This window comes from Bombina bombina, chromosome 5, assembly GCF_027579735.1.
Source record: "Bombina bombina isolate aBomBom1 chromosome 5, aBomBom1.pri, whole genome shotgun sequence".
NCBI lineage: Eukaryota > Metazoa > Chordata > Amphibia > Anura > Bombinatoridae > Bombina > Bombina bombina.
The window spans coordinates 330,054,545-330,075,454 of record NC_069503.1 but is presented as its reverse complement, the minus strand read 5'-3'; the positions used below and the strand labels follow the sequence as shown (position 1 = coordinate 330,075,454).

Sequence of the window (20,910 nt, the reverse complement as noted above, 5' to 3'; positions counted from 1 at the left end):
AAATAAATATGAAGATTTATCAGTGTCAATATCTGAGGTAGAATCTTCTGAATCAGATAGATCCACATCAGAAATAGATAAGTCAGAATTATGGCGGTCATTTAAAAATTCATCTGAAATATGTGAAGTTTTAAAAGACCTCTTACGTTTAGCAGAAGGAGGAATAACAGACAGAGCCTTCCGAATAGATTTAGAAACAAATTCTTTAACATTAACAGGAACATCCTGAACATTAGATGTTGAAGGAACAACAACAGGTAATGGATTATTACTAATGGAAATACTATCTGCGTTTGAAAGCTTATCATGACAAGTATCACAAACAACAGCCGGAGGAACAGTTACCAAAAGTTTACAACAAATGCACTTAGCTTTGGTAGAACCGATATCAGGCAGCGTCTTTCCAGAAGTAGATTCTGATCCAGGGTCAGGTAGTGACATCTTGCAATATGTAAAAGAAAAAACAACATATAAAGCAAAATTATCAAATTCCTTAAATGGCAGTTTCAGGAATGGGAAAAAATGCAAAATGAAACAAGCTTCTAGAAAACCAGAAGCAACTGAATAGTGAGACTGAAATAGTGTAAAAAACGCCCACACATTTTGGCGCCAAGAATGACGCCCATATTTTTTGGCGCCAAAAAAACGTCCACAATACACATACGTAAAAAATGACGCAATTACGTAAAAACTTGACGAAATGTTTGCGCCAAAAAAATCTTGCGCCAAAAATGACGCAATAAATAGAAGCATTTTCTGCACCCGCGAGCCTAACAGCCCGCAATTTTTTGAAAAAAAGTCAATTGAAAATTTAAGGTAAGAAAAAAGAAATTTATATGCATTTTCCCAAAAAATGAAACTGACAGTCTGAATGAAGGAATACTGATTATCCTGAATCATGGCAAATATAAGTTTAAACACATATATTTAGAACTTTACATATAAAGTGCCCAACCATAGCTTTGAGTGTCATAAATAGAAATAAGACTTACTTACCCTAAGACACTCATCTACATAAAGTAGATAGCCAAACCAGTACTGAAACGAGAATCAGTAGAGGTAATGGTATATGAGTATATTGTCGATCTGAAAAGGGAGGTAGGAGAAGAAATCTCTACGACCGATAACAGAGAACCTATGAAATAGATCCCCAAGAGGAAGACCATTGTATTCAAATAGGCAATACTCTCTCACATCCTTCTGACATTCACTGCACTCTGAGAGGAAAACGGGGCTTCAACGTAGAATCAAGCACAAACTTACTTCACCACCTCCATGGGAGGCAAAGTTTGTAAAACTGAATTGTGGGTGTGGTGAGGCGTGTATTTATAGGCATTTTAAGGTTTGGGAAACTTTGCCTCTCCTGGTAGGAATGTATATCCCATACGTCACTAGCTCATGGACTCTTGCTAATTACATGAAAGAAATAATAATACTGCCGTATACCTCACAGCCTAAAGAAAAGGAACTATATACAGTACTAAAAAGGCATCAATTTTTGTTATAACTCAAAAAGTGTACAATAAAGGCTCAGCCACTTTATATATCATATTACAGAGCAGATTTTTTTGGTATAATATAGCAGTACAAAACCCAGTACTGTAGAGTTGGCACTTTGTGATACTGATAATATATCTTCGGTTTATCATATGTACTACCATATCTTCAAAACAGTTTTTTTTATTATTGTTACACTTATAATTCATGCATTACACAACAAGTCTAGTGAATGGTTCAGTTAAATGATGCAGCGCTTGTACATTACAATTAAATAGCACACTCATAAGAAATGCTGGTTAAATGATTTAGCTAAGATTTTAAGTTTTAAAAATATATATACATTTATAGTGCACAGAAATTTAGTCAACATAAACTGTAGTATATATACAGTATATACTGTATATGTAATGGTCTTTATGTTTCAATTGAAAGGACAAAAAGTCATTGTATTTATGCAAACATAAATATTTAAATACATTTAAACATATTTTGTTTTGTTTGCCTTAAAAAGACTGATGGAATTAAAGGAACATAGAACACCCCTTAAGACTTTTCTTGTCATGCATTAAATTAACATGCCAATCAGGTGTAAAGTTTTTAGAAGAGTCTAAACAGTGTTTGCATCAAATGTTTTTTTACCCCCCCCCCCCACACACCCCACCAATTGCCTTCTATGGAGGAGCCAATTGAGATTTTTACTGGAAAAGACAGAGGGAGACACTCATTTTATAAGCAAAACTTGCATTATTTTCCAATTCCTTATCTTATCACCTCTGCAGAGGTAAATCAGGGAAAGATATGTTGCAGTGTTAGGTTACTGAAGTCTGCAGTATGCACTTCCAATTGTCCAAACTTAAAAATACATATTCTTCAGAGTTAAGTTACATGACATTGGGGCAAAGTGAATAACAAAAATAAACTGTAAAGTGTTTCTACATAATTAAACATTTTATATCACAGTCCCAAAGTGATTCAAGTCCCTTTAATATATGTGGTCTTCGTTATTGTAGCGAATCAGAGGCACTGCTCTTCAGTGGAATTTGAAACTCACAGTAGCATTGTCTAGGAAACAGACAATATCAGGTAACTGCAGCAGTGCATCTGGGGGGAGAAAGCTCAATTTGTGTAAATTAATAAAAAATAAAAGTGGCAGAAAAACATAACACATGTATATTGCATTTTTACTACGCTTAAAGAATTAAAGCTTGTGTTTAATGCCCCTTTAATGAAAGCTTGCTATATAACCAACTGTATCCTCCCACAACACCCCCTTCCCATAAAGTGAATTCATTCCAGTCCATATGATTGTCCTTTTATTAAACGATATAAAAAACATAAATGTGACATTTTTTTTGTTTGTTTTCTGCTTCATTTTGAATGGCACAGAACACAATTTTTTATTCGGAAGATTTTTTTTTTTTTTGCCACACTGGCAAATAAAAACAATAACAAAAAAACAAAATAAAACAAAATCAGAATTATAATCATCTTACATATGAAGCTGCTTTTGTTCATTACATATAAGTTATACAGCACACACACAATGTGAATATTTTACATGTACAAAAAAAACAACTTTTTTTTTTATTTAAAACAACATTTTACACCAAACATTGGTGTAATTACATGTTTTTGTTGAAAAAAAAATGATGTGTGTGTGTATATATATATATATATATATATATATATATATATACACATAAACACACACACACACACATACACAACGCAGTTTTGCAGTTATGTGATTGACAAGACTTACAAAAAAAAAGACATAAATAAGTCTTGATATCACAACGCTTTATACAATATATATATGAACATAAGTAAGTTTATTGTTTTTTTTTCTACAAATGATATAATTCAGCAGGTATAACATGTAACAACAGCTAGTTATGCTTAAACTCAGCAAGCAGCCTGTGCATTTTAGTTTTGAAGGAGTTTTTGAGATTAAGGTCTATCGCTCATTATTAATCTATACATTTTATATGACATAACTGTAGAGTAGCTAAAAGAGGTATAAAACTCAAACTCAAAATCTTGCATAATGTTAGTAAAAAAATGCCTTCAACAATACTAAATTTACTCGGAGACCAGCACCTTTTACATGTCCAATTGATGATTATGGAGCATATAGAGATTATATGGTAGATTAAGTATATTTCTAGTGAAATGATTGTGCAACGCTGCCCCTGCTAACTGGCAATCGGCTGCTAGCAGAGGCTGTCAATCATCCCAATTGTATTGGATCGGGATGATTTCAATCCGCTAAGGAGCAGTCTTAAATGGAGCCCTATGCATGTTTGACCATCAGTTTAGTGCATGCACCAATATGTCTCTATGTTTTGCGATCATCGTTACAGGCATGTAAAACAAGCAAATCTATAGGTAAAATTAGGACAGATCCAGGTTTGTTTTTGTAACAGAAGGATATGGCAACATTTTCATTAACATCTGAGTTTTATGTCCCTTTTACCTGCAACAATAACTAGTTTTTTTTTTATTGAAAGACCTTTTTTTATTTGTTGCACCAATGGACTTTACAAGTAATCCACAAATGAATGGCCTTCTTTAGACAAAAAATAGTGCTGTAAAATACACAGAAGTGAAATAGTCGTTTATTCCAATTGAAAAGGCTGATAATGATTATGATTTAATCTAAATACATACAAGGAATCCTTCATTCTAAAGCAAATAAGGACTCCATTATAAGTGCAATGTGAGTATTTTTTTATTTTATTTTTTATCTACATATTTTTTTTTTTACAAACATAAAAATTTCAATTTAACTAAAAACACTCTAAGCAAAGAAAAATCTCAATACTGTTTAAATGTCTACTGTACAGAAAAACCCTAATGCATATGCTATTCTTCATGATCGAACAGGCTGACATGCTGAAAAACATTGCATAGAGTCAGATGTAGAAAACAACTAACACAAAAGATAAGGCACAGGTTTTTTTTTCCTGTTTGCATTAACCATGATGGTGCTAGAGAGATCTTCAATGTAAAGCACATAAATTCAATGTTTGTCCAAAATATAAACTGTCAAACACAAGTTTAAACAATGTCACAAAAACAATGCTCTCAGTATAGCAAACAAGAAGACTTTAACCCTGTTTTATACAAATAGTAACTTGGACAAAATAATCACAACGTAAAAAAGAAGAGAGAGAAACTAGCAGCCTTCTTTTCCATATACAAGATGAAATACTAAAAGGTTAACCCTTGCATACATTAAGAAGCCTTAAAGAGACAAGAAGCCCAAATTCTTTCTTTCATGATTTAGAAAGGGAATGCAATAACTTTCAAATTCCCTTCTATTATCTAATTTGCTTAATTATGTTGGTATTCTTTGCTGAAAAGCATATCTAAATAGGCACCGTAGCAGCTGATTGGTGGCTACACATAGATAGCCTTGTGTCCTTATCTCTCCTATGAGCTTTGATATTTCTTCAACATAGGATACCTAATAAATAAAGCAAATTAGATAAAAGAAGTAAAACGGAATGTTGTTTTAAATTGTATTCTCTATCTGAATCACAAAATATTTTTTTGGGGGGGTTTCATGTCCCTTTAATCTCACTATTGCTAGAGAGTCCTGCAAACTCATTTTGCTTTATTTATCAGACTGTGCTTCTAAAACTGGCAAAATTGCAGGTGTAAGCCGTAACACAGTATCTGCACACATGAATTTACATTAATAAGAATGTGTGCTACACACTTTGGTTGCTGGTAAGGATATTTACTTTGTAATAAGTGCTTTTTCTGTTAACAAAGTGCATAAAGCTTTATTTGTCATCACCGATAAAATGAACAATTCGATGCTCTATAAAAAGGGAATGAGAGAGTTTTGCTCCTTAGGTTTCATTCTAAAAAATAAAATAGTAAGATTAACTAATAACTAAAAAATGGAAAATTACCTGCAAATTTTAAAAAATTATATGAAATTGAAGTGGCTGCACCATTTTCGTTCCAAGAACTAACATCTACCCAAATGTATGAGATGTTGTCTTGGATAAATACTACTGAACCCAAATAAGGCAAAAGAACAACTAGATATATCAAGTGTTATATAGATTTTTGTTGGACTAGGTGGAAAAGAGACCTGTGAATTTCCTTTAAGGCCACTGTTAAAGTCTAGTCCATACAATAATAATTCAATTTACCAACACTGTTTACAATGAATGCATGACTATGGGTTTTATGCAAAGAAAATAGATATCTAAATGGAAGCATGTCAGAAATATTACACAATTCCTAGAAACATACTAATGAGCAAAAGGCATCTTTTTATATATAATGTGAATATACTCAGGAAATCTAAGCAAGAGACCGTTATAACTTAGTAAAGAAGCAAATAGATATTCCGTTAACGTTCTGGGTACATGCCAAGTTAAAATATCCAGTTATTTTTCTCCAATTAAATTAATCAAAATGGAATTTGAAATACATTTTTTTAGAATCATTTCTGTAATATGTACAATGTCACTATGTCATTTGGAGCAGGCGTGTATCGCATTTGCGTTGTGTGCAGTCTTATGCATAAAAAAAAGTTAAAAGAAAAGTTGTGATTTGCTTTTAAAGAAGCAATTTTTTTTCTAAAAAATGTGTATTGCAAAAAATGCTTCTAAAATGGAGTATAAAATAAACTGTTGTGCACGTCAAATGCCACTTTTAACCCCTATTAAATAGCAAAGGGTATTTGATGAATTCCCTCTTTTTGAAGTTGTGCCATTGCTAGGAACTCTCACCCAAACTTTTGAAAACTTTTAGAGCATATAAACGTTGCACTACAATATCCCTTTAAAAGTTCTTAATCATAATCATTTTAGCGCTAGTGACCCTGCTAATCTGTGTGCTTAATCCTCAGAGGTTAGTCACATAGCCTACTTGGGAACTGCAGGTCTTGAGCAGGCACGGCCAGTGAAGTGATTGTCTGGGTTGTGCAACTGCCTCTGCTAATTGGCTCGTCAGCTGTGTCTGCTCAGGACCAGCATTTCTTTGAGGCCCCCAAGTGGTATGTTAAACCCCTTTGCAGGGGTTAAACACATAGGGCCAGGCGATCAAATACCTGTTGGCATGAAGAGAAATCAGGCACATGGGATCTTTTGGAAGTCTTTTTTTAGACATAATATTGTACTGATGAGACTTCTTAGATAATCTCGCCAGACGAGCGAGCTATAGAGAATAGGGCCTATAGACTTTCAATGTCAGTATTGCTAAAAATTATATGATGTAATGAATTAGTGCAGGTTATTTTTGCACTATAAATGTCCCTTTAATAATCAGTTTCAACTAAGAGACAACAATAAGTAATTGAATCGGGGTAATTTACACTCAGCATGTAACATCCATTGGCTATTTAATAATAAAAACAACTTTACATTTGCCTAGCCTACAAAATCAAGTGATTATATTGGGAATTAAGAGAAAAAAATATATATAAGAAAACGAGAGTCTAATAAAGTGGCTCACGTAAAATAAACAAAAAAACAAACAAACAAAAACTAAATCCTAGTGCAGTCAAAATTAAGTCTGTTGTAACCTCAGCTAATCTGGTACTTAGATCAATAGAGAGATGTTATATACACTCATTGGAATGATGATAATGTATATAGTTCTTTCTTATAATTTATTATATATAATAGGAATTTAATAGTAGTTATAAGTATGCAACTTTATAGCAAAAATAAGCTATCTTTTCATACACAAAACATTTACTTTTTATAGATGAATATGTCAAACTTGTCATCAAGACTTTTCTCCAATTTTTGCAGGAACTAAAACAACAATAAAAATAGTTATCTCTCAAACAAACTATACCCAACGTCAACGTAAGTAAAAGGAGCTCCAGCATTATAGTTTTCCAAAAATGGGTAGAAATAATTTTGCACATAAAATTATTAACAGGGTATCTTTTATTCAGCAATGTCCCTAAAATAAATGAAGAATGCAAACTAATTTACTTCTTATCAAGAAGGCTGAATATTCAGGACACTGTAACTAAAATAGACTGCAGAACATTTAATATTAATTTAAACTGCGGTAACATGCGTGGAAATGACGGATTTTGTTTAATCTTTCCCATTAACAGCACAGAATAAAACAGGATGAAGTCTACATAAAGCTGCCACTTTAAAGGGACACAAAACACTCCAAGATTATAATTTAAAAATGCTTCATTATATAGATTCCTTAAAAAAAAGCAATATCGTCAAATTATTTATTATGCCCCATTTTCCTTAGATTTCACTCAAATGTGGATTTTTTTCTTTTATTGCAGCTAAATTTGTAAGTGCATATCCCAAACTTTCCCAGCCTAACACTACTATACGGCAATGACCACTGTTGTAACTCATTTTTATCTACATAACTGGATTCAGTGGAAGAGATACGTTTACTACACAGCAATGCATGTTTTGCCGACAGTTTAAACGATTTTAAAACATTTATTCTGTATGCAGACCTTTTGCAATGTAGTGTTTAATTGCCGATATATATTATGCATACATATATCAAAAAGAGGTTATGTCCCTTTAAAGTAAGTGCTTTTGTACATGAAGTTATCCTTTTTTTTTTTTTACTTGGAAAAAGATTGAAACGAACCAGAAAAGAAAAGTCTCTCTACATATAAATAAAAGTTCATACTATGCTCTTTAGGGTGAGTCTGTAAGTGCTCTGTAGTTAAACAAGTCATTTTTAAACCAGCAAAGGGTTAAACAAAACATTTGCCTTATCTTATGTTGTTACGGGATAGAACAGAAATGTATTTTAAAAATACACTGAAAATAAAATGTACTTATTAGGGGAATAAAATGTTTTCCCAAATTATGATCTTTTTTCCTCCAATGAACGGCCTGGCCAGCCCTGTCCAACATGTAAGCTGTAGACTTCTGTGGCCTAAAAAAAGGCAACAGCCTAAATAAACCTTTTAGGTTCTGTTTAAGCTTTTAAAGCATTTTTTAACATGTAGTCTTTTACTGAGGCCAACATAAAAGCACAACTCTTCAGAGAATGCAATAAAGCCGTTCACAACCTATTTACATGTATCCACTTGATGGTAAATCTGGATAATGCTGAGAATCTGCTTGTTGGTGATGATGAAGATGAAGATGTGTGGCACTCTGAGTGCTATTTGCCACATCCATTGGTGCTGTATACACTTCACTTACATTTCCTCCACCAAAACCATTTTGGAACTGTTGAAAAAAGAGATACGAGACATTAATATCTGCAAAACATTTTGGCCTAGTTCAGCGTTTCTCAACCATAGTCCTCAAGTACCCCTCCAACAACCATGGTTACTAATCTGCTCTCATCCATTATTTGATTATTTCACCTGTGCACTGGTTCAGCTATAATGAAAACCAGGACTGTTGGGGGGAATTGAGGACTATGGTTGAGAAACAATGGCCTAGACTACAAGTAGAGAACAAAATTATTAGTGTTATTGAGCGCTAACACTTCATAAGTGCTCCTATTTTGACCCTCATATTACAAATTAAAATCTCTAAGGTAAGCTTTAGGCGTGCGTCTAGAAGTCAGATAGTAGTGCCATAAAGGACCACAAACCTACCCTTGCCAGCACAGATAATACAAAAATTATTTAGAAACCCAGAATATGGCATATGTCACACCAGTCAAAGATTATGTATCAAAAACAGTCCTTATTATTTCTAAATGTATAAAAACATCAGAATCTGGCAACCACATACAAAGATAGCGATCAGTCTATAAATGATAGGTGTTAAGCTTCCCGGGAAGTAAATAATTAATAGCATGCTCAAAAATAATTGAGAATATGTGTGTTCCAAATAAATTTTTTGGTCCGGGCTTGTAATCCAATCAAAAGTCTTGTATTACATACGGATAGAGCTTGAAATTCCCAAAATAAATAAATCCCAGGGAAATATATATATATATATATATATAAATACATAAAATAAACCTGTACTCTTAAAAGTACCTTTAAATACAACAGAACTGCATAATCAACCATTTTCACTGTCCCCTGTATCATGTGACCACTATCAGCTAATCACAGACTCCTACATGTATCCATTGTGATGTCTTTCATATGCTCGGTAGGAACTGGTGCCTCAGAAAGTGTGCATATGAAAAGACTGGGCACAATCTGATAAAGGAAGTGCAGTGGAAAGTTGTTGTTTTTTTAAACTACATGCTGCATTTGAAATCATGAAAGTTTAAATTTGACTTTGCTGTCTCTTTAGTAGTATTGACCCAATGCAAACAAAGATAGTGTAATGTTCTATACAATATGAAAAAACACAATTTATGTAAGAACTTACCTGATAAATTAATTTCTTTCATACTGGCAAGAGTCCATGAGCTAGTGACGTATGGGATATACATTCCTACCTGGAGGGGGCAAAGTTTCCAAACTTTAGACCGCTGCTTCATAACTGGTGTTTCTAGTGAGCCTGAAGGCTCGCCAGAAACACAGGGCCTCAAGCTCCGTACAGAGCTTGATAGATAGGCCCCATAGAATAGAAGTCTTTCTGAAATCTTAAGTAGCCTCAACATAATATTTCAAAGCTCTTACCACTGTTGTGATATTGTCTGTTTAAATGTAAAGACCCTTCAATAGTATTCTTAAAATTAAGAACAACAATTTCCTTATTGATGTTGTAAGAATTCACAACTTTAGGCAAACATTAAAATGAAGTCCGCAAAACAGCTTTATCTTGATGGAAAATGAGATAAAGAGACTCACAAGAGTGAGCAGACAATACAGAAACTCTTCAAGCAGAAGAGATAGCCAAAAGAATTAACACTTTCCAAGAAAGTAATTTAAGGTCCGGAAAAAGCATAAAATCAAAAGGAGGAGACTGTAAAATTTTCAAAACCAAAATTGAGACTCCAAGGAGGAGAAATACATTTAAAAACAGGTGTAATATGAATCAAAGTCTGAACAAAACAGTGAATATCAGGAAGTTTAGCAATCTTTCTATGAAATAAGACAGAAAGAGCATAAATTTGTCCTTTCACAGAATTTGCAGACAAAACTTTTATCCAAACCTTCCGGAAAAAACTGTAAAATCCTAGGAATTCTAAAAGAATGCCAAAAATAATTATGAGTAGAACATCATGAAATATAGGTTTTCCATACATGAAAATAAATTCTCCTAGAAACAGACTTACGAGCCTGTATCATAGTGCTAATAACTGAGTCAGAGAAACCTCTATGACTAAACACTTAAGTGTTCAATTTACATGCCTTCAACTTTAGAGATTTGAGATCCAGATGGAAAAAACAGCCCCTGAAACAGAAGGTCTGGCCTTAAAGGAAGTAACCAAGGCTGGCAACTGGACATCCTGACGAAGTCCACATACCAAAACCTGAGAAACCACGCTGGTTCTATCAGAAACACATAAGATCGTTCCATTATGATCTTGGAGATCACCCTTGGAGAAAGAACCAGAGGCGGACAAAAGTAAGCAGGTTGTGAAAACTAAGAACTGCTAGAGCACCCACCATTTCCGCCTGAGGATCCTTGGACCTAAAAAGGTATCTGGAAAGCTTCTTGCTTAGATGAGAGACCATCAGATCTATTTCTGGAAGACCCCACATCTGAACAAGATGAAAAAAACACATCTGGGTGGAGAGCACTCCTCCAGATATAAAGTCTGACGGCTGTGATAATCCCCTTCCCAATTGTCTATACCTGAGATATGAATCACAGAAATTTAGACAAGAGTTGGATTCCGTCCAAGAAAGTATCCAAGATACTTCCTCCATAACTGAAGGACTGCAAGTCCATCCTTGATGATTGACAAATGCCACTGTTGTGATATTGTCTGTTTAAAAAACAAATGTAAAAGTTATCTCTTTAATAGAAGCCACGCCTGAAGAGGCCACGCCTGAAGAGGCCTGAAAATAGCATGATGTTCTAAAATATTGATTGGTAACGTCGCATCATGAGGTTTCCAAACCCCAAGTGCTGTCAGAGACTCTCAGACAGCTCCCCCACCTGAAAGACTTGCATCTGTTGAGAATACAGTCCAGGTAGGACGAACAAATGAGGCCCCCTGAACAATAAGGTGATAGTCCAATCACCAAATCAGAGAGAAAAAAAGTGTTGGTATTTAAGTATACCAGTTGTGATAACTGAAAATAATCCCTGCACCTATAGTGCAACATGCAAAGCTATAGAGGCCCCAAACAAAAAACGAGCAGATAGGATTGTACCTGATGCTACAGTCATGAGACCAAAAACATCCATGCACATAACCACTGAAGGAAAAAATAGAGACTGAAGGTTTAGACAAACTAAAATTAACTTAGATACTGAAATTTATCTGGAAACCTAAAAAGGTGACTCTTGTCTAAGAAATCAAGAAACACTATTGTAAATTGATCCTCCAACCATGTCTTGAAGAAAGCACACTAGTTGTATCAAGTGAGATTGTGCTGAATGAAAAGATTAAAGCTAGTACCAAATATCATCCACACAAGGAAACACCGCAATACCCTGCTCTCTGAAAACAGATAGAAGGGCACCAAGAATCTTTGAAAAGAATCTCTGACCGGCCCTAGCCCAAAAGGACAAGGGACAAATTGGTAATGCTTATCTAGAAAAGTGAATCTCAGAAAACAATAGTGGTCTGAATTAATTGAAAATAAGCGTCCTGTATGTCTATTGTGGACATGAAGTAACCTTGCTAAACAGAAAGGCAGAATAGTAGAATAGTCCTCATAGTCACCATCTTGAAAGTTGGGACTCTTACAAAACAATATAAAAAATGTAAGATCCAGAATTAGTCTGAACAAATTTTTTCTTTAGGACAATGAATAGATTTGAATAGAAACCGAAACTCCGTTCCGGCAGAGGAACTGGAACCATCACCCCTCAAAACTCTAAATCTGAAACACATTTCAGAAAAACCTGAGCTTTCACAGGGTTTGTGATAACATGGAAAAGAATCTTCCCGTGGGAGGTTTTTATTCTGAAACCTATTCGATAACCCTGATAAAACAATATTCTGAATCCACTGATTTGAACAGAAACTGTCCGAATGTGTTGAAATAAATTCAATCTGCCCTCCACAAGTAGAACTGGTTAAAAGGCCACACCTTCATGCAATCTTAGGGGCTGAAATTAGTTTAATTATAAGGCTTGGGATTATTCAAATTCAGAAACAAAAATCTAAAATCAGAGCCAAATGCCTTAGGGGAATGAAAAAACAATTGGGAGCTTTAAAAATTACCCTTAGATTTCTTAACTTGGGGCAGAAAAGACTCCCCTTTCCCCCAGTAATAGAGGAGATAATAAAATCCAAAAGAAAACCTTTAAAAATTACTATCCTAAAATAATAAGATAGTAATCTAAATTTAAACACAATATCAGAGATTTAAGCCATAAAACTTTTCTAGTAAAAATGGCTAAAAACAAAGATTTATTATCAGATAAAATTACATAAAATATATCATCATAAATTAAATGATTAGCATGTTGAAGTAAAAGAACAATGCTTAGACAAATCAAGATCTGATAACTAAACTGTCCAACCAAAAAGTTGAAACAGCAGCCCTAGAAATGTCAGGTTAAAAAATATGGCCAATATGTAAATATGCTTCTCTTAAGATAGGAAACAAACTTCCTATCTAAAGGATACTTAAAAGAAGAAATATCTTCCATAGGATAGACGTACGTCCGGCAAGAGAAGAAATACCCCCACCTTAAGGGACTTTTAACTAAAAACACTAAATTAGCCATAGGTAAAGGATATAGCTTTTTAAACCTAGAAAAAAGGTAAAAAAGAGACAATACTTTGTTAATTAAGAATGAATACATTCAATTGAAAGTTTGATTTATCAAAATCAGTCTCTAAAATAGGATCCTCTGAGTCAGAGAAAACCACATCAGCAGAAATACTACAGTATGCTGTAAACCAATACAAACTTCAAAAGGTTTATGAGAAGTTAGGAGAGATCGTTTACGTTTATTTGAAGGCGGAATAGCAGTCACAGCCTTCTCTATATTTTTTGCAATATAATCCTTTATATCAACAGTAATATCTTGTACATTAGACTGTGAAGGTAAAACAGTAGATGTATATGTACTATAGAAACATTATCAGTATGCATAATAAAACATAACAAGTGCCACATATTTGAGCTGAAGAAATAAAATCAGCTAATTAAACAATATACACACTTAGCTTTGGTAGAAATTGTTTACAGGCAGCATAGTTTCTATAGTAACATCAGAGGCAGGATCAGTTTGAGACATCTTGAAAAATTTAACAAAAAAGAAAAAATAACATTTAAACAAAATATCCAATTTCCACAAAATAGCAGTTTCAGGAATGGGAAAAAATGCTTATATGAAAAACAAAAGCAAATATCATAGCTCTCTGTAACAAATGAAAGCAAAGAGCAAAAGAGGGAGAGACTTAATATAACAACATTTTTGGTGCCAAAGTTAACAGGAAATGACACAATTTGCGTCAAAACCGGCTTGACTTTGCTCCAAAAAAATTTGCAGCAACAAAGACGCAAGAAATGACGTGACAACAAATGCAACCTTTGCGGCCAAAAAAAATACGCCAAGAATGATGCAATATATAGAAGCATTGCGAGCCTAATTTGCCTGTGAAAATGTGAAAAAACAAGACCGAAGTTACAACTAACTGGAACCTTAGGTAAGAAAAACATTATTTATGTAAGAACTTACCTAATAAATTCAATTATTTCATATTGGCAAGAGTCCATGAGCTAGTGACGTATGGGATATACAATCCTACCAGGAGGGGCAACGTTTCCCAAACCTCAAAATGCCTATAAATACACCCCTCACCAAACCCACAATTCAGTTTAACGAATAGCCAAGTAGTGGGGTGATAAAGAAAGGAGTAAAAAGCATCAAAAAATAAATTTGGAAATAATTGTGCTTTATACAAAAAATCATAACCACCATAAAAAGGGTGGGTCTCATGGACTCTTGCCAATATAAAAGAAATTAATTTATCAGGTAAGTTCTTACATAAATTATGTTTTCTTTCATGTAATTGGCAAGAGTCCATGAGCTAGTGATGTATGGGATAGTAATACCCAAGATGTGGAACTCCACAGAAGAGTCACTAGAGAGGGGGGGATAAAAATAATAACAGCCATTTTCTGCTGAAAAAATTAATCCACAACCCAAAATATAAGTTTATGCTTATAAATGAAAAGAAAAATCTTAAACATAAGCAGAAGAATCAAACTGAAACAGCTGCCTGAAAATCTTTTCTACCAAAAACTGCTTCTGAAGAAGCAAATACATCAAAACGGTAGAATTTAGTAAATGTATGCAGAGTTGCTGCTTTGCAAATCTGATCAACTGAAGCTTCATGAAAGCTTCTGAAAGCCCACGAAGTGGAGACTGATCTAGCAGGGCCTGACCAGACTCCAAAAAAGCCTGATGAATCAAAAGCTTAAACCAAGATGCCAAGGAAATGGCAGAGGCCTTCTGACCTTTCCTAGAACCAGAAAAGATAAATAGACTAGAAGTCTTTCTGAAATCTTTAGTAGCTTCAACATAATATTTCAAAGCTCTTACAACATCCAAAGAATGTAATTATCTCTCCAAAAAATTCTTAGGATTAGGACACAAAGAAGGTACAACAATTTCTCTATTAATGTTGTTATAATTCACAACCTTAGGTAGAAATTTAAATGAAGTCCGCAAAACTGCCTTATCCTGATGGAAAATCAAAAAAGGAAATTCACAAGAAAGAGCAGATTATTCGGAAACTCTTCTAGCAGAAGAGATGGCCAAAAGGAACGACACTTTCCAAGAAAGTAGTTTAATATCCAAAGAATGCATAGGCTCAAACGGAGGAGCCTGTAAAGCCTTCAAAACCAAATTAAGACTCCAAGGAGGAGAGATTGATTTAATGACAGGCTTGATACGGACCAAAGCCTGTACAAAACAGTGAATATCAGGAAGCTTAGTAATATTTCTGTGAAATAAAACAGAAAGAGCAGAGATTTGTCCCTTCAAGGAACTTGCAGACAAACCTTTATCCAAACCATCCTGAAGAAAATGCAAAATTATAGGAATTCTAAAAGAATACCAGGAGAATTTATGAGAAGAACACCATGAAATATAAGTCTTCCAAACACAATAATAAATCTTCCTAGAAACAGATTTACGAGCCTGTAACATAGTATTAATCACTGAGTCAGAGAAACCTCTATGACTAAGCACTAGGCGTTCAATTTCCATACCTTCAAATTTAATGATTTGAGATCCTGATGAAAAAACGGACCTTGAGACAGAAGGTCTGGTCTTAAAGGAAGTGGCCAAGGTTGGCAACTGGACATCCGAACAAGATCTGCATACCAAAACCTGTGAGGCCATGCTGGAGTTACCAGCAACACAAACGATTGTTCTATTATGATCTTGGAGATCACTCTTGGAAGAAGAACTAGAGGCGGGAAAATATAAGCAGGTTGGTAATAACAAGGAACTGCTAATGCATCCACCGCTTCCGCCTGAGGATCCCTGGACCTGGACAGGTACCTGGGAAGTTTCTTGTTTAGATGGGAAGCCATCAGATCTATTTCTGGAGGACTCCACATCTTAACAATCTGAGAAAACACATCTGGATGGAGCGACCACTCCTCCGGATGTAAAGTCTGACGGCTGAGATAATCCACTTCCCAATTGTCTACACCTGGGATATGAACCGCAGAAATTAGACAGGAGCTGGATTCTGCCCAAGCAAGTATCCAAGATACTTCTTTCATAGCTTGGGGACTGTGAGTCCCACCCAGATGATTGACATATGCCACCGTTGTGATATTGTCTGTCTGAAAACAAATTAACGGTTATCTCTTCATCAGAGGCCAAACCTGAAGAGCCCTGAAAATAGCACAGAGTTCTAAAATATTGCTTGGTAACCTCACCTCTTGAGATTTCCAAACCCCTTGTGCTGTCAGAGATCCCAGACAGCTCCCCAACCTGAAAGACTTGCATCTGTTGTGATCACAGTCCAGGTTGGATGAACAAAAGAGGCCCCTTGAAATATATGATGGTGATCTAACCACCAAGTCAGAGAGAGTCAAATATTGGGATTTAAGGATATTAATTGTGATATCTTTGTATAATCCCTGTACCATTGATTCAGCATACAAAGCTGGAGAGGTCTCATATGAAAATGAGCAAAGGGGATCACGTCCGATGCTGCAGTCATGAGACCTGAAACTTCCATGCACATAGCTACTGAAGGGAAAGATTGAGACAGAAGGCTCCGACAAGCTGAAAACAATTTTAATCGTCTCTTGTCTGTTAGAGACAGAGTCATGGACACTGAATCTATCTGGAAACCTAAAAAGGTGACCCTTGTCTGAGGAATCAAGGAACGTTTTGGTAAATTGATCCTCCATCCATGTCTTTGAAGAAACAACATTAGTTGATTTGTGTGAGATTCTGCAGAATGTAAAGACTGAGCTAGTACCAAGATATCTTCCAAATAAGGAAACACCGCAATACCCCGTTCTCTGATTACAGAGAGTAGGGCACCAAGAACCTTTGAAAAGATTCTTGGAGCTGTCGCTAGGCCAAATGGAAGAGCGACAAATTGATAATGCTTGTCTAGAAAAGAGAAGAAACTGATAAGTGATCTAGATGAATCAGGATATGAAGATATGCATCCTGTAAGTCTATCGTGGACATATAATGCCCTTGCTGAACAAAAGGCAGAATAGTCCTTATAGTCACCATTTTGAAAGTTGGCACTCTTACAAAATGATTTAAAATTTTCAGATCCAGAACTGGCCTGAATGAATTTTCTTTCTTTGGGACAATGAATAGATATGAATGAAACCCCAGACCCTGTTCCTGAAACGGAACTGGTATGATTACCCCTGAAAGCTCCAGGTCTGAAACACACTTCAGAAAAGCCTGAGCCTTTACTGGAATTGCTGGGATGCGTGAGAAAAAAATCTTCTCACAAGAGGCCTTACTCTGAATCCTATTCGGTACCATTGATAGACAATACTCTGAATCCTTTGATTTTTGACAGAATCTGCCCAAATGTCTTGGAAGAATCTTAATCTGCCCCCTACCAGCTGAGCTGGAATGAGGGCCGCACCTTCATGCAGACTTGGGGGCTGGCTTTGGTTTCTTAAATGGTTTGGATTTACTCCAACTTGAAGAAGGTTTCCAATTGGAACCAGATTATTTGGGGGGGGGGGAAGGATTAGGTTTCTGTTTCTTATTTTGTCGAAAGGAACGAAAACGGTTAGAAGCTATAGATTTACCCTTAGGTCTTTTATCCTGAGGCAAAAAAAAACTCCCTTCCCCCAGTGACAGTTGAAATAATCGAATCCAACTGAGAACCAAATAAATTATTACCTTGGAAAGAGATAGTAATCTAGACTTAGATACCATGTCAGCATTCCAATATTTGAGCCACAAAGCTCTTCTAGCTAAAATAGCTAAAGACAAAGATTTAACATCAATTTTGATGATATCAAAAATTGCATAACAGATAAAATGTTTAGCATGCTGAAGCAAGCGAACAATGCTAGACAAATCAGGATCCATTTCCTGTTGCCCTAAACTTTCCAAACAAAAAAGTTGATGCAGCTGCAACATCAGCAATAGAAATGGCAGGCCTGAGAAGATAGCCAGAATATAAATAAGCTTTCCTTAGATAAGATTCAAGTTTGCTATCTAAAGGGTCCTTAAAGGAAGTACTATCTTCCATAGGAATAGTAGTATGTTTGGTAAGAGTAGAAATAGCCCCATCAACTTTGGGGATCTTTTCCCAAAACTCCAATCTAATTGCTGGCAAAGGATACAATTTTTTAAACCTTGAAGAAGGGATAAAATAAGTACCAGGCCTATTCCATTCCTTAGAAATCATATCAGAAATAGCATCAGGAACTGGAAAAACCTCTGAAGTAACCACAGGAGGTATATAAACAGAATTTAAACGTTTACTAGTTTTAGTATCAAGAGGACTAATTTCCTCAATATCCAATGTAATCAACACCTCTTAACAAGGAACGAATATACTGCATTTTAAATAAATAAGTAGATTTGTCAGTGTCAATATCTGAGGAAGGATCTTCTGAATCAGATAAATCCTCATCAGAGGAGGATAATTCCGTATGTTGTCGGTCATTTGAAATTTCATCAACTTTATGAGAAGTTTTAAAAGACCTTTTACGTTTATTAGAAGGCAAGATAGCAGACAAAGCCTTCTGAATCACATCAGCAATAATATCTTTTATATTCACAGGGATATCATGTACATTAGCTGTTGAAGGAACAACAGGCATTATACTATTACTGATGGATACATTCTCTGTATGTAAAAGCTTATCATGACAACTATTACATACCACAGCTGGAGATATAATCTCCACGAATTTACAACAGATAAACTTAGCTTTGGTAGAGCTGTTATCAGGCAGCAGGGTTCCAACAGTGGTTTCTGAGACAGGATCAGATTGAGATATCTTGCAAATGTAAGAGAAAAAACAACATATAAAGCAAAATGATCAATTTCCTTATATGGCAGTTTTAGGAATGGGAAAAAATGCAAACGGCATAGCCCTCTGACATAGAAAAAGGCAAGAGGCATATAGGAATGGGGTTTTAAATAATGAAATTATTTGGCGCCAAGTATGACACAACGCAAAATGAAATTTTTTTGCGCTAACAACATCCGTAAATGACACATTCACGTCATTGCAGACGCAACCTTGTGCAAGGAAACTCGGCGTCAACTAAGATGCCGGAAATTACGAATTTGCGTCACTGGACGTACTTTCACGCCAAAAAAATTCTTGCGCCAAAAATGACGCAATAAACATCGGCATTTTGCGACTTTGCAAGCCTAATTTTGCCCACGAAAATTTAATAAAAAAGCAGTCAATTTGAAAAAAGACTATACCCCAGGTAAGAAAAATATTTTCCTAAATAGGTTTTTTTCCAAATATGAAACAGATAATCTGCAAAAGGAAATATACATAAACCTGACTCATGGCAAATATAAGTACAATACATGCCAAACCATAGCTGAGAGTGTCTTAAGAAATGAAAACATACTTACCGAAAGACACCCATCCACATATAGCAGATAGCCAAACCAATACTGAAACGATTATCAGTAGAGGTAATGGAATATGAGAGTATATTGTCGATCTGAAAAGGGAGGTAGGAGATGAATCTCTACGACCGATAACAGAAAACCGATGAAAAAGATTTCCCACGAGGAAAACCATAGAATTCAATAGGTGATACTCCCTTCACATCCCTCTGACATTCAGTGTACTCTGAGAGGAATCAGGCTTAAAAATGCTGTGAAGCACATATCAACGTAGAAAATCAAGCACAAACTGAATCGTGGATGTGGTTAGGGGTGTTAGGGGTATTTATAGGCATTTTGAGGTTTGGGAAACTTTGCCCCTCCTGGTAGGATTGTATATCCCATACGTCACTATCTCATGGACTCTTGCCATTTAAATGAAAGACATTTTTTTAATAAATTTCTCCCAAACATAATTTTCCATGCTGAAACTGTTAGACTGCAAAGTGAAATAAACATAGACCTGACTCATAGCAAATATATGCAGTATATATTTAAAACTTTAAAAATATAAAGTGCCAAACATAGCTGAGAGTGTCTTAAAAAAAAAAAAATATATATATATATATATATATATATATATATACTTACCTGAAGAAACCTATCCACATATAGCAGACAGCCAAACCAGTACTGAAACATATCATCAGAGTTAAGGATAGAGGAGTATAATGTCGATCTATAAAGGGAGGTGGTAGATGAATCCCCAAGACCGAATTTACAGAGAGCCTTAGAATAGATTTCCCATAGGTGAAAACATGGCATCATCAGGCAAATACTCCCTTCACATTGTACTTTGAGAGGAACTGGGCTTCAAAATGCTTAGAAGCACCTTTCACAGAAGAAATCAAGCACGACTCGCTTCACCATCCTCCAACGAAGGCAAAATTTGTAAAACTGAGGTATGAGTGAGGTGGGAGGTGTATTTATAGGCATTTTGAGGTTTGGGAAACTTTGCCCCCTCCAGGTAGGAATGTATATTCCATACGTCACTAGCTCATGGACTCTTGCCACTTACATGAAAGAAAGGTTACTTAAAGGGCCATTATACACTCAAAAAATATAGGCTATTTAATTTAAGCACCAAAAGAAGATAACGTTTATAATTGACATGTGTTAGCAATTTTGCTGCCAACTCTCCTAAAAAGGATTATAAAGTTTCTAATCCTCTCAGTGCATGAGAATACGAACGTAATCTCCACTAGCTTTAGAGCAAGGCTTTTTCTACACTCCCTATCTAGTGTCCTTTACAGCCAGCCCCCATGCTGGGGCTGTCTATGTAATAGATAAGCCTGT

The 20,910-nt window shown here is 35.2% G+C and overlaps 1 protein-coding gene across 1 annotated transcript in view; it reads right to left on the bottom strand.

Annotated features, from left to right (window-relative positions):
* Positions 1-2,796: 2,796 nt before the first annotated feature.
* AHR (aryl hydrocarbon receptor) overlaps positions 2,797-20,910 on the bottom strand; it is a 370,224-nt gene continuing 352,110 nt past the window's right edge. The window contains exon 11 of the mRNA XM_053714124.1: positions 2,797-8,702. Within this exon, the coding sequence (XP_053570099.1) occupies positions 8,544-8,702 (159 nt within the window). The 3' untranslated portion in view covers positions 2,797-8,543. The remainder of the gene's footprint in view (positions 8,703-20,910) is intronic.